Source organism: Lampris incognitus, chromosome 5, assembly GCF_029633865.1.
Source record: "Lampris incognitus isolate fLamInc1 chromosome 5, fLamInc1.hap2, whole genome shotgun sequence".
Lineage (NCBI taxonomy): Eukaryota > Metazoa > Chordata > Actinopteri > Lampriformes > Lampridae > Lampris > Lampris incognitus.
The window spans coordinates 69,071,931-69,099,257 of NC_079215.1; the positions used below are offsets into that span (position 1 = coordinate 69,071,931).

The 27,327-nt window shown below is 45.9% G+C and overlaps 1 protein-coding gene across 1 annotated transcript in view; it reads left to right on the forward strand.

Annotated features, from left to right (window-relative positions):
- The first annotated feature begins 341 nt into the window (after positions 1-341).
- aars2 (alanyl-tRNA synthetase 2, mitochondrial (putative)) overlaps positions 342-27,327 on the forward strand; it is a 63,037-nt gene continuing 36,051 nt past the window's right edge. The window contains exons 1-7 of the mRNA XM_056280796.1: positions 342-602; positions 5,820-6,008; positions 6,956-7,101; positions 12,311-12,502; positions 14,592-14,736; positions 17,723-17,868; positions 20,848-20,956. Of these exons, the coding sequence (XP_056136771.1) occupies positions 390-602; positions 5,820-6,008; positions 6,956-7,101; positions 12,311-12,502; positions 14,592-14,736; positions 17,723-17,868; positions 20,848-20,956 (1,140 nt within the window). The 5' untranslated portion in view covers positions 342-389. The remainder of the gene's footprint in view (positions 603-5,819; positions 6,009-6,955; positions 7,102-12,310; positions 12,503-14,591; positions 14,737-17,722; positions 17,869-20,847; positions 20,957-27,327) is intronic.

Here is a 27,327-nt window from a genome sequence, read left to right on the forward strand (position 1 = left end):
GTCATGCCAATAAAGCACGAATTGAATGTGAGAGAGAGAGAGAGAGAGAGAGAGAGAGAGAGAGAGAGAGAGAGAGAGAGAGAGAGAGAGAGAGAGAGAGAGAGAGAGCGATACCCTGAAAACCTATCCCACCACAATGCAGTTTACAAAATAACCGGTAGGTGGCAGTAACGCACCGGGTGGTTTGCAACTCTTGTCCCGGAAGCTGACGTCACAGGCAGGAAAAAGAGCTCGGTTTGAACGCGCATGCGTCCTACAGCCGGCCAAGTCGTGCCCTCGTTCACTTCCAACAGACGATCAGGTCCTGGTCCTGGTCCCGGTCCCGGTCGTGTTTGGTTTAACCGAGACATGACGGAGGGAATGTAGTGGGGCCTCTCCGGAACAGGGACATGTTCAGAACGAGGCTTTGTGTGTCTGTCGGGGGGCTGAGGGGACTGCGGCTCAGCTCGTCCTCCAGCGCCAGCGGCTTTTCCTCCAACCAGGTCCGGCAGACCTTCCTGGATTTCTTCCAGCAGAAACACCGACACCGGTTCGTCCCGTCCTCCCCGGTCCGGCCGCGGGGGGACCCGAGTCTCCTGTTTGTCAACGCGGGAATGAACCAGGTCCGTCTCACTGCTGGACAGCAGACTCACACACATGACACCTGTGTGGTAGCCATACAAACCCTTACCAGACTGACCGACCCTTAAAACCCTTACCAGACTGACCGACCCTTAAACCCTTACCAGACTGACCGACCCTTAAAACCCTTACCAGACTGACCGACCCTTAAACCCTTACCAGACTGACCGACCCTTAAAACCCTTACCAGACTGACCGACCCTTAAACCCTTTACCAGACTGACCGACCCTTAAAACCCTTACCAGACTGACCAACCCTTAAAACCCTTACCAGACTGACCAACCCTTAAAACCCTTACCAGACTGACCGACCCTTAAAACCCTTACCAGACTGACCGACCCTTAAACCCTTACCAGACTGACCAACCCTTAAACCCCTTACCGGACTGACCAACTCTTAAAACCCTTACCAGACTGACCAACCCTTAAAACCCTTACCAGACTGACCAACCCTTAAAACCCTTACCAGACTGACCCGACCCTTAAAACCCTTACCAGACTGACCGACCCTTAAACCCTTACCAGACTGACCAACCCTTAAACCCCTTACCGGACTGACCAACTCTTAAAACCCTTACCAGACTGACCAACCCTTAAAACCCTTACCAGACTGACCAACCCTTAAAACCCTTACCAGACTGACCGACCCTTAAAACCCTTACCAGACTGACCGACCCTTAAACCCTTACCAGACTGACCAACCCTTAAACCCCTTACCGGACTGACCAACTCTTAAAACCCTTACCAGACTGACCAACCCTTAAAACCCCTTACCAGACTGACCAACCCTTAAAACCCTTACCAGACTGACCAACCCTTAAAACCCTTACCAGACTGACCGACTCTTAGAATAAATAAAAATAAGTAAAGACAGACTGGCTGGACCACATTACAGAATCACATATCACCATGTATGTTTGACTGAGCACCCCCGTATTGATGATACCCATCCATCCATCCATCCATCCATCCATCCATCCATCCATCCATCCATCCATCCATCCATGATCCAAACCGCTTATCCTGCTCTCAGGGTTGCAGGGATGCTGTAAATACCCCCGTCTTGATATACCCCCGTATTGATAATGTGGTGATGTTTAGTGGATGACTACTGGTGCTGTCATGAGATATGTACATGTTGACAGACGATCATTAGTAACATCATGAGATACACTATATGGACTAAAGTATTGGGACACACCTCTTTATCTCAGGTGTTTCATTCAGACCCATTGCCACAGGTGTATAAATCCAGCAGATAGCCATGCAGTCTACATTTACAAACACTTGTGAAAGAACGGGTCGTTCTGAAGAGCTCAGTGGATTCAAGCGTGGTACTGTCATAGGATGCCACCTTTGCAATAAGTCAGTTGGTGAAATGTCTTCCCTGCTAGATATTCCACGGTCAACTATAAGTGGTATTATGGAAAGTGGAAGCGTTTAGGACAAAACAGCAACTCAGCCACGAAGTGGCAGACCACGTAAAGTCACACAGCGGGTCAACGAGTGCTGAGGCACATAGTGCGTAAAAGTCGCCAATGCTCTGTTGACTCAATAACTGCAGAGTTACAAACTTCCTCTGGCATTAACATCAGCACCAAAACTGTGAGCCGGGAGCTTCATGGAATGGATCTCCATGGCCGAGCAGCTGCATGCAAGCCTTACATCACCAAGCACAATGCCAAGCGTGGGATGGAGCGGTGTAAAGCACGCTGCCGCTGGACTCTGGAGCAGTGGAAACGTGTTCTGTGGAGTGGTGAATCACGCTTCTCTGTCTGGCAGTCTGATGGACGAGCCTGGGTTTGGAGGATGCCAGGAGAACATTACCTGCCTGACTGCATTGTGCCAACTGTACAGTTTGGTGGAGGAGGGGTAATGGTATGGGGTGGTTTTTCAGGGGTTGGGCTAGGCCCCTTAGTTCCAGTGAAGGGAAATCTTAATGCTTCAGCATACCAAGACATTTTGGACAATTCTATGCTTCCTACTTTGTGGGAACAGTTTGGGGAGGACCCCTTTCTGTTCCAGCATGACTGTGCCCCAGTGCACAAAGCAAGGTCCATTAAGACATGGTTGGGTGAGTTTGGTGTGGAAGAACTTGACTGGCCCACACAGAGCCCTGACCTCAACCCCATCGAACACCTTTGGGACGAACTAGAACGGAGATTGTGAGCCAGGTCTTCTCGTCCAACATCAGCGCCTGACCTCACAAATGCTCGTCTGGATGAATGGGCAGAAATTCCCACGGACACTCCAAAATCTTGTGGAAAGCCTTCCCAGAAGAGTGGAAGCTGTTATAGCTGTAGGGGGGGGGGGGGCAACTCCGTATTAATGCCTATGGATTTAGAATGGGATGTCATAAAAGCTCCTGTAGGTGTAATGGCCAGCTGTCCCAATACTTTTGTCCATATAGTGTATGTACATGATGACAGATTATCATTAATAATGTGGACATGATGACCAGCAGGTAGACACATTCATGGTTCATGTCACTATATTATATCCCACAACACACCTGGTCTCACACCACCAGGTCTGTATTATATCCCACAACACACCTGGTCTCACACCACCAGGTCTGTATTATATCCCACAACACACCTGGTCTCACACCACCAGGTCTGTATTATATCCCACAACACACCTGGTCTCACACCACCAGGTCTATATTATATCCCACAACACACCTGGTCTCACACCACCAGGTCTGTATTATATCCCACAACACACCTGGTCTCACATCACCAGGTCTATATTATATCCCACAACACACCTGGTCTCACACCACCAGGTCTATATTATATCCCACAACACACCTGGTCTCACACCACCAGGTCTGTATTATATCCCACAACACACCTGGTCTCACATCACCAGGTCTATATTATATCCCACAACACACCTGGTCTCACACCACCAGGTCTATATTATATCCCACAACACACCTGGTCTCACACCACCAGGTCTGTATTATATCCCACAACACACCTGGTCTCACACCACCAGGTCTATATTATATCCCACAACACACCTGGTCTCACATCACCAGGTCTATATTATATCCCACAACACACCTGGTCTCACACCACCAGGTCTGTATTATATCCCACAACACACCTGGTCTCACATCACCAGGTCTGTATTATATCCCACAACACACCTGGTCTCACACCACCAGGTCTGTATTATATCCCACAACACACCTGGTCTCACATCACCAGGTCTGTATTATATCCCACAACACACCTGGTCTCACACCACCAGGTCTGTATTATATCCCACAACACACCTGGTCTCACACCACCAGGTCTGTATTATATCCCACAACACACCTGGTCTCACACCACCAGGTCTGTATTATATCCCACAACACACCTGGTCTCACACCACCAGGTCTATATTATATCCCACAACACACCTGGTCTCACACCACCAGGTCTGTATTATATCCCACAACACACCTGGTCTCACACCACCAGGTCTATATTATATCCCACAACACACCTGGTCTCACACCACCAGGTCTGTATTATATCCCACAACACACCTGGTCTCACACCACCAGGTCTGTATTATATCCCACAACACACCTGGTCTCACACCACCAGGTCTGTATTATATCCCACAACACACCTGGTCTCACACCACCAGGTCTGTATTATATCCCACAACACACCTGGTCTCACACCACCAGGTCTATATTATATCCCACAACACACCTGGTCTCACACCACCAGGTCTATATTATATCCCACAACACACCTGGTCTCACACCACCAGGTCTATATTATATCCCACAACACACCTGGTCTCACACCACCAGGTCTATATTATATCCCACAACACACCTGGTCTCACACCACCAGGTCTGTATTATATCCCACAACACACCTGGTCTCACACCACCAGGTCTGTATTATATCCCACAACACACCTGGTCTCACACCACCAGGTCTGTATTATATCCCACAACACACCTGGTCTCACACCACCAGGTCTGTATTATATCCCACAACACACCTGGTCTCACACCACCAGGTCTATATTATATCCCACAACACACCTGGTCTCACACCACCAGGTCTGTATTATATCCCACAACACACCTGGTCTCACATCACCAGGTCTGTATTATATCCCACAACACACCTGGTCTCACACCACCAGGTCTGTATTATATCCCACAACACACCTGGTCTCACACCACCAGGTCTGTATTATATCCCACAACACACCTGGTCTCACACCACCAGGTCTGTATTATATCCCACAACACACCTGGTCTCACACCACCAGGTCTGTATTATATCCCACAACACACCTGGTCTCACACCACCAGGTCTATATTATATCCCACAACACACCTGGTCTCACATCACCAGGTCTGTATTATATCCCACAACACACCTGGTCTCACACCACCAGGTCTGTATTATATCCCACAACACACCTGGTCTCACACCACCAGGTCTGTATTATATCCCACAACACACCTGGTCTCACACCACCAGGTCTATATTATATCCCACAACACACCTGGTCTCACACCACCAGGTCTGTATTATATCCCACAACACACCTGGTCTCACGCCACCAGGTCTGTATTATATCCACATTCTAGCCAGGTCTAGTCTGAAGTGTGGCGTTTACAGTAGTTTGGTTCTAATGTAAAGTGTGGTTCGAGCCCTGAGAACTGTACTTCAGATTAGCTTGGCGTAGTACAGGAGTCCTGAATCAAGAGTGAAACTTGATGTGCTGTGAGCTTGTCCGGATAGAGACCAGGTGATGACTGTGCTGTGTGACTTGTATTTAAACCAGGCTTCTCCCTTCAGTCCGGACGCTGATGATGAAAACACTGAATGCTTCCAGCTTTAAGTCATGTGACCTCTCACAAGTTCATCTGGAGGCAAAACGTGCCCTGGAGGAGGCAGCTTTTCTCCACTTTCTCTTGTCTATCCTGTATGTTAACTAGGTGCTGTTATTCTGCTGGTGTCCACCGTCCCACATAGCCTACTTGTGAAGTGGTGTGAATGATGTCACTCGTGACCTGGATGTAGAACACAACACAACCTTTACACACTCGTCACCTAACGTTCACACAGCTGAAGTAAACTAGCTGTACTGTCGCAGAAGAAGGCAGGTGTGTGTCTGGTGTAAATGAAATCTGTGATTTGCTTTTCTTTTGTGTTTCTGTGGCCCAGTTTAAGCCCATCTTTCTGGGCACGGCAGACCCCCGCAGTGAGATGGTGAATTACCGCCGTGTAGTCAACAGTCAGAAGTGCATCCGTGCAGGCGGCAAACACAATGACCTGGAGGACGTGGGGAGAGACGTCTACCACCACACCTTCTTCGAGATGCTCGGGAACTGGTCTTTTGGAGACTACTTCAAGGTAAGACCCAAAGACTGCACACATGATCTTCTTCTTTCTCTATCAACTGCTCCCACGAGGGGGCGCCACAGCGGATCATCCGTTTCCGTCTCTTCCTGTCCTCTGCATCTTCCTCTGTCACACCAGCCACCTGCATGTCCTCCCTCACCACCTCCATAAACCTCCTCTTTGGCCTTCCTCTTCTCCTCTTCCCTGGCAGCTCCATATTCAGCATCCTTCTCCCAGTATACCCAGTATCTCTCCTCCACACATGTCCAAACCATCTCAATCTTGTCTCTCTTGCTTTGTCTCCAAACCGTCCAACCTGAGCTGTCCCTCTAATATACTCCTTCCTAATCCTGTCCTTCTTCATCACTCCCAGTGAAAATCTTATCATCTTCATCACTGCCACCTCCAGCTCCACCTCCTGTCTTTTCATCAGTGCCACTGTCTCCAAACCATATAACATAGCTGGTCTCACTACCATCTTGTAAACCTTCCCTTTAACTCTTGCTGGTACCCTTCTGTCACACATCACTCCTGACACTCTTCTCCACCCACTCCACCCTGCCTGCGCTCTCTTCTTCACCTCTCTTCTTCACTCCCCGTTACTTTGGACAGTTGACCCCAAGTATTTAAACTCATACGCCTTCACCACCTCTACTCCTTGCATCCTGACCATTCCACTGTCCTCCCTCTCATAAACCCATAGGTATTCTGTCTTGCTCCTACTGACTTTCATTCCTCGTCTCTCCAGTGCATACCTCCACCTCTCCAGGCTCTGCTCCACCTGCACCCTACTCTCACTACAGATCACAATGTCATCCGCAAACATCATAGTCCATGGAGACTCCTGCCTGATGTTTATTAAGCCCCGCCTCCTGCACAGATCTACTGTCTTCCCTCATCTGAGTGGGTCTGCCAGGATGTGATGTCATAACTCTGTCCTTCTGTTGGTCTCTCCACAGGAAGAAACCTGCGCCATGGCCTGGTCTCTCCTCACAGAGCATTATGGCATATCTCCAGACAGACTTTATGTGTCCTACTTCGGTGGCGATGGCGAGTCGGGGTTACCAGCTGACCAGGAGACGAGAGAGATCTGGCTCAACATCGGGTGAGTTGACGGGCCAGGTCTCAGCAGTTGACGGGCATGGTGTAGGCCAGGTCTCAGCAGTTGACGGGCATGGTGTAGGCCAGGTCTCAGCAGTTGACGGGCATGGTGTAGGCCAGGTCTCAGCAGTTGACGGGCATGGTGTAGGCCAGGTCTCAGCAGTTGACGGGCATGGTGTAGGCCAGGTCTCAGCAGTTGACGGGCATGGTGTAGGCCAGGTCTCAGCAGCCGGTGTTGCTTTCTGGACAGTGGTGGATGGGGTCACAGTGATGGTCTGTTGGAGGTTTTACATTTGGATGGTGAAGCATGACTGAAGGATCCAGCACGTCTTTCACTTACTAAAGAAACATATGACAAACAGTACATGTTAAAAACACACAAGGAGGGCATGTCTCTTAATAACACTAGCAACACACACAACCAGTGACGCTTCAATTAACTTAATGATGGAGGAGCTGGTTGTGACTGAGAGGGTTTTTGTTTTTAAGGAAAGAGGACAGCATAAATAAACGCATTGCTGCATGCTTGACTGACATCTCAGAGTGGATGGCGACACACCACCTGAAGTTCAGTCTGGACAAGGCAGAGCTGATGTTCCTCCCTCTGTTCTGTCCTGGTCCCACAGTGGTGGACTGAACTCCCCACTGATGTCAGGACAGAGGAGTCGCTGCCCATCTTTCGGCGCAGGTTGAAAACTCACCTCTTTAAGAACTACTACCCTGTTACTTGTTCTTACCACTTATTGTATTCACTCATTTAAAAACAAAATCTCTTTCTTGCACTTTTACTGTAGCACTGGTTTTGCTCCTAGATGCTTGTTTAGATGCACTTATGGCCTCTGATGACTAGTAGTTCTCCTGATCTCCTACGTTACATGATGCACTTACTGTAAGTCGCTGTGGATAAAAGCGTCGGCTAAATGACTGGAATGTAATGTAATGTAATGTAAACCGGACCTCTGTTTTCCACACTCTGCAGGTTTACTTCACACTCTGTAGGTCTATTTCACACTCTGTAGATCTATTTCACACTCTGTAGGTCTATGTCACACTCTGTAGGTCTATTTCACACTCTGCAGGTTTACTTCACACTCTGTAGGTCTATTTCACACTCTGTAGGTCTATTTCACACTCTGTAGGTCTACTTCACACTCTGTAGATCTATTTCACACTCTGCAGGTTTACTTCACACTCTGTAGGTCTATTTCACACTCTGCAGGTTTACTTCACACTCTGTAGGTCTATTTCACACTCTGCAGGTTTACTTCACACTCTGTAGATCTATTTCACACTCTGTAGGTCTACTTCACACTCTGTAGATCTATTTCACACTCTGCAGGTTTACTTCACACTCTGTAGGTCTATTTCACACTCTGTAGATCTATTTCACACTCTGCAGGTTTACTTCACACTCTGTAGATCTATTTCACACACTGCAGGTTTACTTCACACTCTGTAGATCTATTTCACACTCTGTAGGTCTATTTCACACTCTGTAGATCTATTTCACACTCTGCAGGTCTACTTCACACTCTGTAGATCTATTTCACACTCTGTAGGTCTACTTCACACTCTGTAGATCTATTTCACACTCTGTAGATCTATTTCACACTCTGTAGGTCTACTTCACACTCTGTAGATCTATTTCACACTCTGTAGGTCTATTTCACACTCTGTAGATCTATTTCACACTCTGTAGGTCTATTTCACACTCTGCAGGTTTACTTCACACTCTGTAGATCTATTTCACACTCTGCAGGTTTACTTCACACTCTGCAGGTCTACTTCACACTCTGCAGGTCTACTTCACACTCTGCAGGTCTACTTCACACTCTGCAGGTCTACTTCACACTCTGCAGGTCTATGTCACACTCTGTAGGTCTACTTCACACTCTGCAGGTTTACTTCACACTCTGCAGGTCTACTTCACACTCTGCAGGTCTACTTCACACTCTGCAGGTCTACTTCACACTCTGTAGGTCTATTTCACACTCTGCAGGTTTACTTCACACTCTGCAGGTTTACTTCACACTCTGCAGGTTTACTTCACACTGCAGGTTTACTTCACACTCTGCAGGTCTACTTCACACTCTGTAGGTCTACTTCACACTCTGTAGGTCTACTTCACACTCTGTAGGTCTACTTCACACTCTGTAGGTCTACTTCACACTCTGCAGGTCTACTTCACACTCTGCAGGTCTACTTCACACTCTGCAGGTTTACTTCACACTGCAGGTTTACTTCACACTCTGCAGGTCTACTTCACACTGCAGGTTTACTTCACACTCTGCAGGTCTACTTCACACTCTGCAGGTCTACTTCACACTCTGCAGGTCTACTTCACACTCTGCAGGTCTATGTCACACTCTGCAGGTCTACTTCACACTCTGCAGGTTTACTTCACACTGCAGGTCTACTTCACACTGCAGGTTTACTTCACACTCTGCAGGTCTACTTCACATTCTGCAGGTTTACTTCACACTGCAGGTTTACTTCACACTCTGTAGGTCTATGTCACACTCTGTAGGTCTATGTCACACTCTGTAGGTCTATGTCACACTCTGCAGGTTTACTTCACACTCTGCAGGTCTACTTCACACTGCAGGTTTACTTCACACTCTGCAGGTCTACTTCACACTCTGCAGGTTTACTTCACACTGCAGGTTTACTTCACACTCTGTAGGTCTATGTCACACTCTGTAGGTCTATGTCACACTCTGCAGGTTTACTTCACACTGCAGGTTTACTTCACACTCTGCAGGTCTACTTCACACTCTGCAGGTCTACTTCACACTGCAGGTTTACTTCACACTCTGCAGGTCTACTTCACACTCTGCAGGTCTACTTCACACTCTGCAGGTCTATGTCACACTCTGCAGGTCTACTTCACACTCTGCAGGTTTACTTCACACTCTGCAGGTCTACTTCACACTGCAGGTTTACTTCACACTCTGCAGGTCTACTTCACACTCTGCAGGTTTACTTCACACTGCAGGTTTACTTCACACTCTGTAGGTCTATGTCACACTCTGTAGGTCTATGTCACACTCTGTAGGTCTATGTCACACTCTGTAGGTCTATGTCACACTCTGCAGGTCTACTTCACACTCTGCAGGTTTACTTCACACTCTGTAGGTCTACTTCACACTCTGCAGGTTTACTTCACACTCTGCAGGTCTACTTCACACTCTGCAGGTCTACTTCACACTCTGCAGGTCTACTTCACTCTCTGCAGGTCTACTTCACACTCTGCAGGTCTACTTCACACTCTGCAGGTCTATGTCACACTCTGCAGGTCTACTTCACTCTCTGCAGGTCTACTTCACACTCTGCAGGTCTACTTCACACTCTGCAGGTCTATGTCACACTCTGTAGGTCTACTTCACACTCTGTAGGTCTACTTCACACTCTGCAGGTCTACTTCACACTCTGCAGGTCTACTTCACTCTCTGCAGGTCTACTTCACGCTCTGCAGGTCTACTTCACACTCTGTAGGTCTATGTCACACTCTGTAGGTCTACTTCACTCTCTGCAGGTTTACTTCACACTCTGCAGGTCTATGTCACACTCTGCAGGTCTACTTCACACTCTGCAGGTCTACTTCACACTCTGCAGGTCTACTTCACACTCTGCAGGTCTACTTCACACTCTGCAGGTTTACTTCACACTCTGCAGGTTTACTTCACACTCTGCAGGTCTACTTCACTCTCTTCAGGTCTACTTCACACTCTGCAGGTCTGCTTCACACTCTGTAGGTCTACTTCACACTCTGCAGGTCTACTTCACACTCTGCAGGTCTACTTCACACTCTGTAGGTCTACTTCACACTCTGCAGGTCTACTTCACTCTCTGCAGGTCTACTTCACACTCTGTAGGTCTACTTCACACTCTGCAGGTCTACTTCACTCTCTGCAGGTCTACTTCACACTCTGTAGGTCTACTTCACACTCTGCAGGTCTACTTCACACTCTGCAGGTCTACTTCACACTCTGTAGGTCTACTTCACACTCTGCAGGTCTACTTCACACTCTGCAGGTCTATGTCACACTCTGCAGGTCTACTTCACACTCTGCAGGTCTGCTTCACAATCTGCAGGTCTACTTCACACTCTGCAGGTCTACTTCACACTCTGCAGGTCTATGTCACATTTTTGCCACTCGGGATTACAGACCCACCTCAACCTACCGCACCATTTATTTTATCATCAAAATAAAATTATATCGTTGTCACTTTTTTTGAGGATTTTTTCCCCGGTCTCCCCAATTGTACCCGACCAATCACCCCACTCTTCTGAGTCGTCCCGGTCTCTGCTCCACCCCCTCTGCTGATCCGGGGAGGGTTGCAGACTACCACATGCCTCCTCCCATACATGTGGAGTCACCAGCCGCTCCTTTTCACCTGACAGTGAGGAGTTTCACCAGGGGGACGTAGCACGTGGGAGGATCACCCCAGTTCCCCCTCCCCCCTGAACAGGTGCCCCGACCGACCAGAGGAGGCGCTCCCGTGTTGGTAGACTAGACCACGACGCCCAGAAATGTAATGTAATTGTAATTTGCTTTAGCTTCAGCTAGAAGTGTGGTGTGACAAGAGGCCACTTTTGATTTGAGGTTTTTCTTAACTGAAACATTTCTAATGTCCCGTTGGTCAAACTGATGTTACACACCTGGCATCAAAAAGGATGAAGATCTTGGCGTCCAGGTGGTGGGGTGGTCTCTTCCGTTGCCTACCAACATGAGGATCGCCTGTCTGAATCCCCGTGTTGCCTCCGGCTTGGTGGGGCGTCCCTACAGACACAACTGGCCGTGTCTGTGGGTGGGAAGCCGGATGTGGGTATGTGTCCTGGTCTTTAGTCAGTAGGGGCGCCTGTTTGGCAGGGGGACTGGGGGGGATCGCCTGATCCTCCCACGTGCTACGTCCCCCTGGTGAAACTCCTCACTGTCAGGTGAAAAGAAGCGGCTGGTGACTCCACATGTATGGGAGGAGGCATGTGGTAGTCTGCAGCCCTCCCCGGACCAGCAGAGGGGGTGGAGCAGAGACCGGGACGGCTCGCAAGAGTGGGGATTTTGGTCGGATACCATTGGAGAGAAAAAGGGGGGAAATCCAAATAAGTAAGTAAATAAATAAAGAAATAACATTTCCAACACTTGGGGGCAGCTCAGGGTTTGAACGTGGTTGTACAGCTCTCCATAAAGGATATTGCTGCTGTCTGTCAGGGTGCCGGCGGACCGCGTGCTGCCATTCGGACCGCGGGAGAACTTCTGGGAGATGGGGGATACGGGCCCCTGCGGCCCCTGCACGGAGATTCACTACGACCACATCGGCGGGCGCAACGCCGCCCTGCTGGTCAACTCACACAGTCCTGATGTGGTGGAGATCTGGAATTTGGTCTTCATGCAGTATAACAGGTTTACACACACACACACACACACACACACACACACACACACACACACACACACACACACACACACAACTAGGGCGTGACGTGAGGTCATAGTAATGCAGTGTGTGTGTGCTGACAGTGTTGTTATGGGGTGTCATGTCAGCACACTCGGTGCCGTCAGTGTGTTATGACAGAGAGAAGGTACACGTCATGGCTGCATGACTAAATACACCTGAAGTTACTGTCTGTCATGTGATGTGCCCCCATGGCCGTGTGTCATGTGATGTGTGTCATGTGATGTGCCCCCATGGCCGTGTGTCATGTGATGTGTGTCATGTGATGTGCCCCCATGGCCGTGTGTCATGTGATGTGCCCCCATGGCCGTGTGTCATGTGATGTGTGTCATGTGATGTGCCCCCATGGCCGTGTGTCATGTGATGTGCCCCCATGGCCGTGTGTCATGTGATGTGTGTCATGTGATGTGCCCCCATGGCCGTGTGTCATGTGATGTGCCCCCATGGCCGTGTGTCATGTGATGTGCCCCCATGGCCGTGTGTCATGTGATGTGTGTCATGTGATGTGTGTCATGTGATGTGCCCCCATGGCCGTGTGTCATGTGATGTGTGTCATGTGATGTGCCCCCATGGCCGTGTGTCATGTGATGTCTGTCATGTGATGTGTGTCATGTGATGTGCCCCCATGGCCGTGTGTCATGTGATGTGCCCCCATGGCCGTGTGTCATGTGATGTGTGTCATGTGATGTGTGTCATGTGATGTGCCCCCATGGCCGTGTGTCATGTGATGTGTGTCATGTGATGTGCCCCCATGGCCATGTGTCATGTGATGTCTGTCATGTGATGTGCCCCCATGGCCGTGTGTCATGTGATGTGTGTCATGTGATGTGCCCCCATGGCCGTGTGTCATGTGATGTCTGTCATGTGATGTGCCCCCATGGCCGTGTGTCATGTGATGTGTGTCATGTGATGTGCCCCCATGGCCGTGTGTCATGTGATGTGCCCCCATGGCCGTGTGTCATGTGATGTGCCCCCATGGCCGTGTGTCATGTGATGTGTGTCATGTGATGTCTGTCATGTGATGTGTGTCATGTGATGTGCCCCCATGGCCGTGTGTCATGTGATGTGCCCCCATGGCCGTGTGTCATGTGATGTGCCCCCATGGCCGTGTGTCATGTGATGTGTGTCATGTGATGTGCCCCCATGGCCGTGTGTCATGTGATGTGCCCCCGTGGCCGTGTGTCATGTGATGTGCCCCCATGGCCGTGTGTCATGTGATGTGCCCCCATGGCCGTGTGTCATGTGATGTGCCCCCATGGCCGTGTGTCATGTGATGTGCCCCCATGGCCGTGTGTCATGTGATGTGCCCCCATGGCCGTGTGTCATGTGATGTGCCCCCATGGCCGTGTGTCATGTGATGTGCCCCCATGGTCGTGTGTCATGTGATGTGCCCCCATGGCCGTGTGTCATGTGATGTGCCCCCATGGCCATGTGTCATGTGATGTGCCCCCATGGCCATATGTCATGTGATGTGTGTCATGTGATGTGCCCCCATGGCCATGTGTCATGTGATGTGCCCCCATGGCCATGTGTCATGTGATTTGCCCCCATGGCCATGTGTCATGTGATGTGCCCCCATGGCCGTGTGTCATGTGATGTGCCCCCATGGCCATGTGGAGCACTGCGACAACACGAGGGCTCTGCTGATCAGGGGAAACCTTATCCATGTCACTTTCAGCTCCGTGTTGTCAGTTTGTTTTAGACATGGACACACAGGCAGAGCCAGGGTACATGTTGGTGTGGCTGCCGCTGTGCCGTTTGTAAGGGTGGGGATACCTGCAGTCAGCTGAGACTGACCAAGTCACTTGGATGGTGATGAAAACTCTGTGTCCAGATGAACTGATTCAACTTTTGGGGTTTAACACTGCAAAGTTGTTTGGGTTGCCTTGTTAGCTTGATGCTAACATTAGCTCTAAAATTCAGCCTTTCTTTAACAAAAGTGTCACCTTGCTACATGTTGTTACATTATTATTTTCTGTTTGATGACGTGACACGTTGCTGGTATGTTCTTAGCTTGTGTGTTGTGTTTCGTGTCAGGGAGGCAGACCACAGTTTGCGCCCCCTGCCCAAGCTGAGTGTGGATACCGGGATGGGACTGGAGAGACTGGTGACGGTTCTTCAGGGGAAACGATCGAACTACGACACCGACCTGTTCACTCCGCTGTTGACTGCCATCCAGGAGGTAGGAGGATGATGCTCTCTGATGGCAAGCTGCTAGGAACTGGATTAGAAAGTCACAGCAGGATTTTACTAAACAACCTACTAGAAATTCGGTTCTCATATGCTGTCAGTTCTTATACTTAGAGCTTGTAAAACCTGAAAAACTCATGTGTAAACATTGTTTTCCAGACATGGACAGGTCAGAGAACCTTGTTATTTTTATTTGTTTATTTTATTTGTTTATTTATTAAGATTTTGAAGATGAAATTTAATTTGAATTTGCCTTTGCTTCCGCTGAAAGTTTGGTGTCACACCGGGCTCCTTGTAATTTCAGGTTTTTCTTCACAGAAACATTTCCTGGCTAGAAAAATGTCCCAGTAGTCAAACTGATGTCACACACGTAACATCAAAAGTTATAAAGATTTAAATTCTGACGTGCTGGCAGCCATACCAACATGTACCCTGGCTCTGCCAAATGATGGACGCCAAGCAGGTGTGGTCTTGACTAGCACTTGGATGGGAGACCTCCAGGGAAAAACTTAATTGCTGAGTTGTTCGTGTAGTCGCTTCACTTTTGTCTTTTTGAGGGCTCTGTGCAGTACCTTAGCTGTCCCTAGGACCACACTCTTCTGGACAGAGACCTCAGATGTTGTTCCTGGAATCTGCTGGAGCCACTCTCCCAGTTTGGGGGTCACAGCCCCTAGTGCTCCTATTACCACTGGGACCACTGTCGACTTCACCTTCCACATCTGATCTAGTTCTTCCCTCAGCCCTTGGTATTTGTCTAGCTTCTCATGCTCTTTCTTCCTGATGTTGCCGTCACTCAGGATCGCTACATCGATCACTGCTGCTGTCCTCTGGTCCTTGTCGACCACCACAATGTCTGGTTGGTTAGCCAGCACCGGCTTGTCAGTGTGGAACTTGAAGCCCCACAGGATCTTAGCTCTGCCATTCTCACCCACCTTTGGCAGTGTCTCCCATTTGGACTTGGGGACTTCCAGTCTGTATTCAGTACAGCTATCCCTGTACCTTATCCCAGCCACTTGTTATGCCTTCCAGTGTATGCCTTCCCATCTAGAATTTTACACCCTGCTAATCAGTGCTGGACTTTCTCAGGGGCGTCTTTGCACAGCCTGCCTCTTGGGTCTTGTTTGGTGTGGTAGACCCCCTAGCTCGGCCTATCTGGTCCTGAGTGCCTGTTCTTGTGCTGCTATGATCAGAGCCTCTGTGCTGTCCTTCAGCCCAGCCTTTTCTAGCCACTGGTAGGATTTCTTGATATCATCCATGTCTTCTATCTGTCGATGGTAGATCCCATGGAGGGGCTTGATCTTCCATGATACCTCCTCTTCTTCCTCCGTACCCTCTGTCTTCTGCTGCCTAAGGTACTCACTCAACAAATCATGCTGGGGGAGGGTACTCTTTCTGATGTACTCATGGATGTTCTTTGTTTCATCCTTGATAGTAGTTCTGACCCTCACTTATCCTCGGCCCCATCTTTTCACTTATCATACAGTCTCAGGCTGCTGGGCTTCAGGTGGAGCCCACCTTGCATTGTGAGGAGTTTCCGTGTCCTGATATCTGTGGCCTTTGCCTCCTTCTTTGGCCAGCTCATTATTCTAGCTGGGTATCTGATGACTGGTAGGACATATGTGTTGATGGCTTGGATCTTATTCTTCCCATTGAGCTGGCTCCTCGGGACCTGCCTCACTCTACTGGCTGTAGCTGACCTCCTTACTGCCTCCTCGTGGTTTCCATCTGCCTGTGGAATACCCAGGTACTTGTAACTGGGTATTGTATGTGTGTTATCCTGCCATCTGGTGATTCAACCCTTTCAGTCCTCACCACCTTTCCTCTTTTTGCCACCATTCGACCGCACACGTCCAGTCCGAATGACATTCGGAGGTCGTCGCTGTAGATCCTGGTGAGATGGATCAGCGAGTCAGTGTCTCGCTCATTCCTGGCATACAGCTTGACGTCATCCATGTATAAGAGGTGGCTGATGGTAACTCCACTTCTGAACAATCATCAGCTGTCAATAATTGACAGCTGGTGATTTCTTATGGTATGAAACAGGCTTGTACTGTCTCATAAAGAATTTACTTGACTAACTGGATTTTATATATATATATATATATATATATATATATATATATATATATATATTTCCCCCCCCAAAAAGATGACTATACAATTGAACACCCTGAATGGCCGCTGAGTCAGTAGGAGATACATGAGGACAGACTGCAACCAGCTGAAACAATCCTACCAGCCATGACAGATGAAAATACTGAGGTTCAAATGAGAATCGTGGCCAGACTAAAGACAGTGAACCCCCAGAATTGGCTTCCATGACACAGTGACAAAGTACCATCACAAAGCCTGATTGTGGATGTGAACACAGCCTTACGCAATATCTCGACTGCCACCATAACAGAGACCAACGAGCCTGTATGTGTCACTGCAACCATAACCCTGGAGATGCTTGGGTACAGGATTAAGAACACAGGTCACCAACAGTACCCTCCATGGAAGAGAAGGCTGGAAGCCAAGATCAAAGCAGCATGGAGAGATGTTAGCCAGTCAACAGAGGTGCAGAAAGGTGTGATGAAAGACAGGCCCTGGGTGAAGAAGTACAGCAGCATGTCCATAAGTGAGGCCCCGGAAACTGCCAACAAAGGTTCACAGCTCTGGCTGCCAGGCTGAAGAGATACACTAGAGAAGCAGAAGCCAAAAGAGTAACTGGCCAGTTCCTCAAAGAACCACCAAAGTGTGCTCCCATTTTATCATGTAATACATTTACAACACAATAAAGTGTGCAGAAATTGAAGGGGTCTGAATAGTGTGTATGTGTGTGTGTGTGTGTGTGTGTGTGTGTGTGCATGCGTGTCACACACAACCTCGTGGGGTGGTCAAAGATGATTCCTCCAAACTAACATCCATGTTTGTTGCTCATTGGGGGAGTTCAGGTCACGTGACTTGCAGTCTCTTGTATCCCGTCTCCTCCTCAGCGGTCCGGGTGTGGGGGCTACCGGGGCAGGACGGGGGAATCGGATGAAGGGAAGGTGGACATGGCGTATCGTGTGGTGGCGGATCACATCAGGACCCTGTCGGTCTGCATCGCTGATGGAGTGTACCCAGGAATGTCCGGAGCTGAGTGAGTGACAGCTGTCAAACTGAACTCCAGACTACACCTCAGTTACTCACAGAAATACAAACTACACCTCAGCTACTAGCAGAAATACAAACTACACCTCAGCTACTAGCAGAAGTACAAACTACACCTCAGCTACTAGCAGAAATACAAACTACACCTCAGCTACTAGCAGAAATACAAACTACAACTCAGCTACTAGCAGAAGTACAAACTACACCTCAGCTACTAGCAGAAATACAAACTACAACTCAGCTACTAGCAGAAGTACAAACTACACCTCAGCTACTAGCAGAAATACAAACTACACCTCAGCTACCAGCAGAAATACAAACTACACCTCAGCTACTAGCAGAAATACAAACTACACCTCAGCTACACCCAGAAATACAAACTATACCTCATCTACTAGCAGAAATGCAAACTACACCTCAGCTACTAGCAGAAATACAAACTACACCTCAGCTATTAGCAGAAATACAAACTACACCTCAGCTACTAGCAGAAATACAAACTACACCTCAGCTACCTAGCAGAAATACAAACTACACCTCAGTTACTCACAGAAATACAAACTACACCTCAGCTACTCACAAAAATACAAACTACACCTCATCTACTAGCAGAAATGCAAACTACACCTCAGCTACTAGCAGAAATACAAACTACACCTCAGCTACACCCAGAAATACAAACTACACCTCAGCTACCAGCAGAAATGCAAACTACACCTCAGCTACCAGCAGAAATACAAACTACACCTCAGCTACCAGCAGAAATACAAACTACACCTCAGCTACCAGCAGAAATACAAGCTACACCTCAGCTACCAGCAGAAATACAAACTACACCTCAGTTACTAGCAGAAATACAAACTACACCTCAGCTACCAGCAGAAATACAAACTACACCTCAGTTACTAGCAGAAATACAAACTACACCTCAGTTACCAGCAGAAATACAAACTACACCTCAGTTACTAGCAGAAATACAAACTACACCTCAGCTACTAGCAGAAATACAAACTACACCTCAGCTACTAGCAGAAATACAAACTACACCTCAGCTACTAGCAGAAATACAAACTACACCTCAGCTATTAGCAGAAATACAAACTACACCTCAGTTACCCCCAGAAATACAAACTACACCTCAGCTACTAGCAGAAATACAAACTACACCTCAGCTACCTAGCAGAAATACAAACTACACCTCAGTTACTCACAGAAATACAAACTACACCTCAGCTACTCACAAAAATACAAACTACACCTCATCTACTAGCAGAAATGCAAACTACACCTCAGCTACTAGCAGAAATACAAACTACACCTCAGCTACACCCAGAAATACAAACTACACCTCAGCTACCAGCAGAAATACAAACTACACCTCAGCTACCAGCAGAAATACAAACTACACCTCAGCTACCAGCAGAAATACAAACTACACCTCAGCTACCAGCAGAAATACAAGCTACACCTCAGCTACCAGCAGAAATACAAACTACACCTCAGTTACTAGCAGAAATACAAACTACACCTCAGCTACCAGCAGAAATACAAACTACACCTCAGTTACTAGCAGAAATACAAACTACACCTCAGTTACCAGCAGAAATACAAACTACACCTCAGTTACTAGCAGAAATACAAACTACACCTCAGCTACTAGCAGAAATACAAACTACACCTCAGCTACTAGCAGAAATACAAACTACACCTCAGCTACTAGCAGAAATACAAACTACACCTCAGCTACTAGCAGAAATACAAACTACACCTCAGCTATTAGCGGAAATACAAACTACACCTCAGTTACCCCCAGAAATACAAACAACACCTCAGCTACCAGCAGAAATACAAACTACACCACAGCTACCAGCAGAAATACAAACTACACCTCAGCTATTAGAAGAAATACAAACAACACCTCAGCTACCAGCAGAAATACAAACTACACCACAGCTACCAGCAGAAATACAAACTACACCTCAGCTATTAGAAGAAATACAAACTACACCTCAGCTACTAGCAGAAATACAAACTACACCTCAGCTACCAGCAGAAATACAAACTACACCTCAGCTACTAGCAGAAGTACAAACTACACCTCAGTTACTAGCAGAAATACAAACTACACCTCAGCTACCAGCAGAAATACAAACTACACCTCAGCTACCAGCAGAAACAAACTACACCTCAGCTACCAGCAGAAATACAAACTACACCTCAGTTACTAGCAGAAATACAAACTACACCTCAGCTACTAGCAGAAATACAAGCTACACCTCAGCTACCAGCAGAAATACAAACTACACCTCAGTTACTAGCAGAAATACAAACTACACCTCAGCTACCAGCAGAAATACAAACTACACCTCAGCTACTAGCAGAAATACAAACTACACCTCAGTTACTAGCAGAAATACAAACTACACCTCAGCTACTAGCAGAAATACAAACTACACCTCAGCTACTAGCAGAAATACAAACTACACCTCAGTTACTAGCAGAAATACAAACTACACCTCAGCTACCAGCAGAAATACAAACTACACCTCAGCTACTAGCAGAAATACAAACTACACCTCAGTTACGAGCAGAAATGCAAACTACACCTCAGCTACCAGCAGAAATACAAACTGTTTAAGACACATATGGAAGAAACACAATAAGGTAAGTTCTTGTGTAACCTGTGTCATTCTGCTGTGTATTTGGTTGGTTTGTTCAGAGGCTGGTAGGGTTTCAGTTTTGCTGATCACGTCGGGGCTTTAATAAGCTCTGGGCCTACAGGCAGCTGGTTGTTACTTCACTTTTGATATACCCTTCCCAAAATACCAAACCCTGAACAGGTCTGGAAGCATCCCAGTTTCTGGATTTGTTTATTTAAGCCTGATGTGCTAAGCTTGTCTTCTTGTATCGATGACTCCACAGACGTCATTATAAGACGGTATAAGGGGGGGTGGGTGTGTGTTTGTAGGCTGGTGCTGCGGAGGATTCTACGTAGAGCTGTGCGCTTCTGCATTGAAGTCCTGCAGGCCCCCCAGGGGGCGCTGGCAAGCCTCGTTCCAACAGTCGCCCACATCCTAGTGAGTAAAAAGCACGTGTTCACCTCCATCACACACCAGTTACAGTCTGTGTGCTACTATCTGTGTGTGTGTGTGTGTGTGTGTGTGTGTGTGTGTGTGTGTGTGTGTGTGTGTGTGTGTGTGTGTGTTACAGTCTGTGATGTATTTTGTGTTTGTCTGCTCTGGGCACTTCCCTAGGGTGCCGTTAGAGGGCGCCAGTGTTTCTATATTGGGCATCACTGTTTCTGGGACGTCTTATTCTGCACTATCTCTGGAATAACGTTGGATCACAGCACAATGAAAGTCCGCTTCACTCCTGTTATTTCATTACACTCCGTGTGTGTTACAGTCTGTATGTTTTAGTCTGTGTTTGTTACACTCCATGTGTGTTACAGTCTGTATGTTTTAGTCTGATTGTTACACTCCGTGTGTTACAGTCTGTATGTTTTAGTCTGATTGTTACACTCCGTGTGTGTTACAGTCTGTATGTTTTAGTCTGATTGTTACACTCCGTGTGTGTTACAGTCTGTATGTTTTAGTCTGTGTTTGTTACACTCCGTGTGTGTTACAGTCTGTATGTTTTAGTCTGTGTTTGTTACACTCCGTGTGTGTTACAGTCTGTATGTTTTAGTCTGTTTGTTACACTCCGTGTGTGTTACAGTCTGTATGTTTTAGTCTGTTTGTTACACTCCGTGTGTTACAGTCTGTATGTTTTAGTCTGTTTGTTACACTCCGTGTGTTACAGTCTGTATGTTTTAGTCTGTTTGTTACACTCCGTGTGTTACAGTCTGTATGTTTTAGTCTGTTTGTTACACTCCGTGTGTTACAGTCTGTATGTTTTAGTCTGATTGTTACACTCCGTGTGTGTTACAGTCTGTATGTTTTAGTCTGATTGTTACACTCCGTGTGTGTTACAGTCTGTATGTTTAGTCTGTGTTTGTTACACTCCGTGTGTTACAGTCTGTATGTTTTAGTCTGTTTGTTACACTCCGTGTGTGTTACAGTCTGTATGTTTTAGTCTGTTTGTTACACTCCGTGTGTGTTACAGTCTGTATGTTTTAGTCTGTTTGTTACACTCCGTGTGTTACAGTCTGTATGTTTTAGTCTGTTTGTTACACTCCGTGTGTTACAGTCTGTATGTTTTAGTCTGTTTGTTACACTCCGTGTGTTACAGTCTGTATGTTTTAGTCTGTTTGTTACACTCCGTGTGTTACAGTCTGTATGTTTTAGTCTGATTGTTACACTCCGTGTGTGTTACAGTCTGTATGTTTTAGTCTGATTGTTACACTCCGTGTGTGTTACAGTCTGTATGTTGTAGTCTGTGTTTGTTACACTCCGTGTGTTACAGTCTGTATGTTTTAGTCTGTTTGTTACACTCCGTGTGTTACAGTCTGTATGTTTTAGTCTGTTTGTTACACTCCGTGTGTGTTACAGTCTGTATGTTGTAGTCTGTTTGTTACACTCTGTGTGTTACAGTCTGTATGTTTTAGTCTGTTTGTTACACTCCGTGTGTTACAGTCTGTATGTTGTAGTCTGTTTGTTACACTCCGTGTGTTACAGTCTGTATGTTTTAGTCTGTTTGTTACACTCCGTGTGTGTTACAGTCTGTATGTTGTAGTCTGTTTGTTACACTCCGTGTGTTACAGTCTGTATGTTTTAGTCTGTGTTTGTTACACTCCGTGTGTGTTACAGTCTGTATGTTGTAGTCTGTTTGTTACACTCCGTGTGTTACAGTCTGTATGTTTTAGTCTGTGTTTGTTACACTCCGTGTGTTACAGTCTGTATGTTTTAGTCTGTGTTTGTTACACTCTGTGTGTTACAGTCTGTATGTTTTAGTCTGTTTGTTACACTCCGTGTGTGTTACAGTCTGTATGTTTAGTCTGATTGTTACACTCCGTGTGTGTTACAGTCTGTATGTTGTAGTCTGATTGTTACACTCCGTGTGTTACAGTCTGTATGTTTTAGTCTGTTTGTTACACTCCGTGTGTTACAGTCTGTATGTTGTAGTCTGTTTGTTACACTCCGTGTGTTACAGTCTGTATGTTTAGTCTGATTGTTACACTCCGTGTGTGTTACAGTCTGTATGTTTTAGTCTGTTTGTTACACTCCGTGTGTTACAGTCTGCATGTTTTAGTCTGATTGTTACACTCCGTGTGTGTTACAGTCTGTATGTTTTAGTCTGTTTGTTACACTCCGTGTGTGTTACAGTCTGTATGTTTTAGTCTGATTGTTACACTCTGTGTGTTACAGTCTGTATGTTTTAGTCTGTTTGTTACACTCCGTGTGTGTTACAGTCTGTATGTTTTAGTCTGTTTGTTACACTCCGTGTGTTACAGTCTGTATGTTTTAGTCTGTTTGTTACACTCCGTGTGTTACAGTCTGTATGTTTTAGTCTGATTGTTACACTCCGTGTGTTACAGTCTGTATGTTTAGGTCTGTTTGTTACACTCCGTGTGTTACAGTCTGTATGTTTTAGTCTGATTGTTACACTCCGTGTGTTACAGTCTGTATGTTGTAGTCTGTTTGTTACACTCCGTGTGTGTTACAGTCTGTATGTTTTAGTCTGTTTGTTACACTCCGTGTGTTACAGTCTGTATGTTTTAGTCTGATTGTTACACTCCGTGTGTTACAGTCTGTATGTTTTAGTCTGTTTGTTACACTCCGTGTGTTACAGTCTGTATGTTTTAGTCTGTTTGTTACACTCTGTGTGTTACAGTCTGTATGTTTTAGTCTGATTGTTACACTCCGTGTGTTACAGTCTGTATGTTTTAGTCTGTTTGTTACACTCCGTGTGTTACAGTCTGTATGTTTTAGTCTGTTTGTTACACTCCGTGTGTTACAGTCTGTATGTTTTAGTCTGTTTGTTACACTCCGTGTGTGTTACAGTCTGTATGTTTTAGTCTGATTGTTACACTCCGTGTGTGTTACAGTCTGTATGTTGTAGTCTGTTTGTTACACTCCGTGTGTTACAGTCTGTATGTTGTAGTCTGTTTGTTACACTCCGTGTGTGTTACAGTCTGTATGTTGTAGTCTGTTTGTTACACTCCGTGTGTGTTACAGTCTGTATGTTTTAGTCTGTTTGTTACACTCCGTGTGTGTTACAGTCTGTATGTTGTAGTCTGTTTGTTACACTCTGTGTGTTACAGTCTGTATGTTTAGTCTGATTGTTACACTCCGTGTGTTACAGTCTGTATGTTTAGTCTGATTGTTACACTCCGTGTGTTACAGTCTGTATGTTTTAGTCTGATTGTTACACTCCGTGTGTTACAGTCTGTATGTTTTAGTCTGATTGTTACACTCCGTGTGTGTTACAGTCTGTATGTTTTAGTCTGTTTGTTACACTCCGTGTGTTACAGTCTGTATGTTTTAGTCTGTTTGTTACACTCCGTGTGTTACAGTCTGTATGTTTTAGTCTGTGTTTGTTACACTCCGTGTGTGTTACAGTCTGTATGTTTTAGTCTGATTGTTACACTCCGTGTGTGTTACAGTCTGTATGTTTTAGTCTGTTTGTTACACTCCGTGTGTTACAGTCTGTATGTTTAGCCTGATTGTTACACTCTGTGTGTTACAGTCTGTATGTTTTAGTCTGTTTGTTACACTCCGTGTGTGTTACAGTCTGTATGTTGTAGTCTGTTTGTTACACTCCGTGTGTTACAGTCTGTATGTTTAGTCTGATTGTTACACTCTGTGTGTTACAGTCTGTATGTTTTAGTCTGTTTGTTACACTCCGTGTGTGTTACAGTCTGTATGTTTTAGTCTGTTTGTTACACTCCGTGTGTTACAGTCTGTATGTTTTAGTCTGTTTGTTACACTCCGTGTGTTACAGTCTGTATGTTTTAGTCTGATTGTTACACTCCGTGTGTTACAGTCTGTATGTTGTAGTCTGTTTGTTACACTCCGTGTGTGTTACAGTCTGTATGTTTTAGTCTGTTTGTTACACTCCATGTGTTACAGTCTGTATGTTTTAGTCTGATTGTTACACTCCGTGTGTTACAGTCTGTATGTTTTAGTCTGTTTGTTACACTCCGTGTGTTACAGTCTGTATGTTTTAGTCTGTTTGTTACACTCTGTGTGTTACAGTCTGTATGTTTTAGTCTGATTGTTACACTCCGTGTGTTACAGTCTGTATGTTTTAGTCTGTTTGTTACACTCCGTGTGTTACAGTCTGTATGTTTTAGTCTGTTTGTTACACTCCGTGTGTTACAGTCTGTATGTTTTAGTCTGTTTGTTACACTCCGTGTGTGTTACAGTCTGTATGTTTTAGTCTGATTGTTACACTCCGTGTGTGTTACAGTCTGTATGTTGTAGTCTGTTTGTTACACTCCGTGTGTTACAGTCTGTATGTTGTAGTCTGTTTGTTACACTCCGTGTGTGTTACAGTCTGTATGTTGTAGTCTGTTTGTTACACTCCGTGTGTGTTACAGTCTGTATGTTTTAGTCTGTTTGTTACACTCCGTGTGTGTTACAGTCTGTATGTTGTAGTCTGTTTGTTACACTCTGTGTGTTACAGTCTGTATGTTTAGTCTGATTGTTACACTCCGTGTGTTACAGTCTGTATGTTTAGTCTGATTGTTACACTCCGTGTGTTACAGTCTGTATGTTTTAGTCTGATTGTTACACTCCGTGTGTTACAGTCTGTATGTTTTAGTCTGATTGTTACACTCCGTGTGTGTTACAGTCTGTATGTTTTAGTCTGTTTGTTACACTCCGTGTGTTACAGTCTGTATGTTTTAGTCTGTTTGTTACACTCCGTGTGTTACAGTCTGTATGTTTTAGTCTGTGTTTGTTACACTCCGTGTGTGTTACAGTCTGTATGTTTTAGTCTGATTGTTACACTCCGTGTGTGTTACAGTCTGTATGTTTTAGTCTGTTTGTTACACTCCGTGTGTGTTACAGTCTGTATGTTTTAGTCTGTTTGTTACACTCCGTGTGTTACAGTCTGTATGTTTTAGTCTGTTTGTTACACTCCGTGTGTGTTACAGTCTGTATGTTGTAGTCTGTTTGTTACACTCTGTGTGTTACAGTCTGTATGTTTAGTCTGATTGTTACACTCCGTGTGTGTTAGTCTGTATGTTTTAGTCTGATTGTTACACTCCGTGTGTGTTACAGTCTGTATGTTTTAGTCTGATTGTTACACTCCGTGTGTTACAGTCTGTATGTTTAGTCTGTTTGTTACACTCCGTGTGTTACAGTCTGTATGTTTTAGTCTGTGTTTGTTACACTCTGTGTGTTACAGTCTGTATGTTTTAGTCTGATTGTTACACTCCGTGTGTGTTACAGTCTGTATGTTTTAGTCTGTTTGTTACACTCCGTGTGTTACAGTCTGTATGTTTTAGTCTGATTGTTACACTCCGTGTGTGTTACAGTCTGTATGTTTAGTCTGATTGTTACACTCCGTGTGTGTTACAGTCTGTATGTTTAGTCTGATTGTTACACTCCGTGTGTTACAGTCTGTATGTTTTAGTCTGTTTGTTACACTCCGTGTGTTACAGTCTGCATGTTTTAGTCTGATTGTTACACTCCGTGTGTGTTACAGTCTGTATGTTTTAGTCTGTTTGTTACACTCCGTGTGTGTTACAGTCTGTATGTTTTAGTCTGATTGTTACACTCTGTGTGTTACAGTCTGTATGTTTTAGTCTGATTGTTACACTCCGTGTATGTTACAGTCTGTATGTTTTAGTCTGTTTGTTACACTCCGTGTGTTACAGTCTGTATGTTTTAGTCTGTTTGTTACACTCCGTGTGTTACAGTCTGTATGTTTTAGTCTGTTTGTTACACTCCGTGTGTTACAGTCTGTATGTTTTAGTCTGATTGTTACACTCCATGTGTTACAGTCTGTATGTTTTAGTCTGATTGTTACACTCCATGTGTTACAGTCTGTATGTTTAGTCTGATTGTTACACTCCGTGTGTTACAGTCTGTATGTTTTAGTCTGTTTGTTACACTCCGTGTGTTACAGTCTGTATGTTTTAGTCTGTTTGTTACACTCCGTGTGTGTTACAGTCTGTATGTTTTAGTCTGATTGTTACACTCCGTGTGTGTTACAGTCTGTATGTTGTAGTCTGATTGTTACACTCCGTGTGTGTTACAGTCTGTATGTTTTAGTCTGTTTGTTACACTCCGTGTGTTACAGTCTGTATGTTTAGTCTGTGTTTGTTACACTCCGTGTGTGTTACGGTCTGTATGTTTTAGTCTGTTTGTTACACTCCGTGTGTGTTACAGTCTGTATGTTTTAGTCTGATTGTTACACTCCGTGTGTGTTACAGTCTGTATGTTTTAGTCTGATTGTTACACTCCGTGTGTTACAGTCTGTATGTTTAGTCTGATTGTTACACTCAGTGTGTGTTACAGTCTGTATGTTTTAGTCTGTTTGTTACACTCCGTGTGTTACA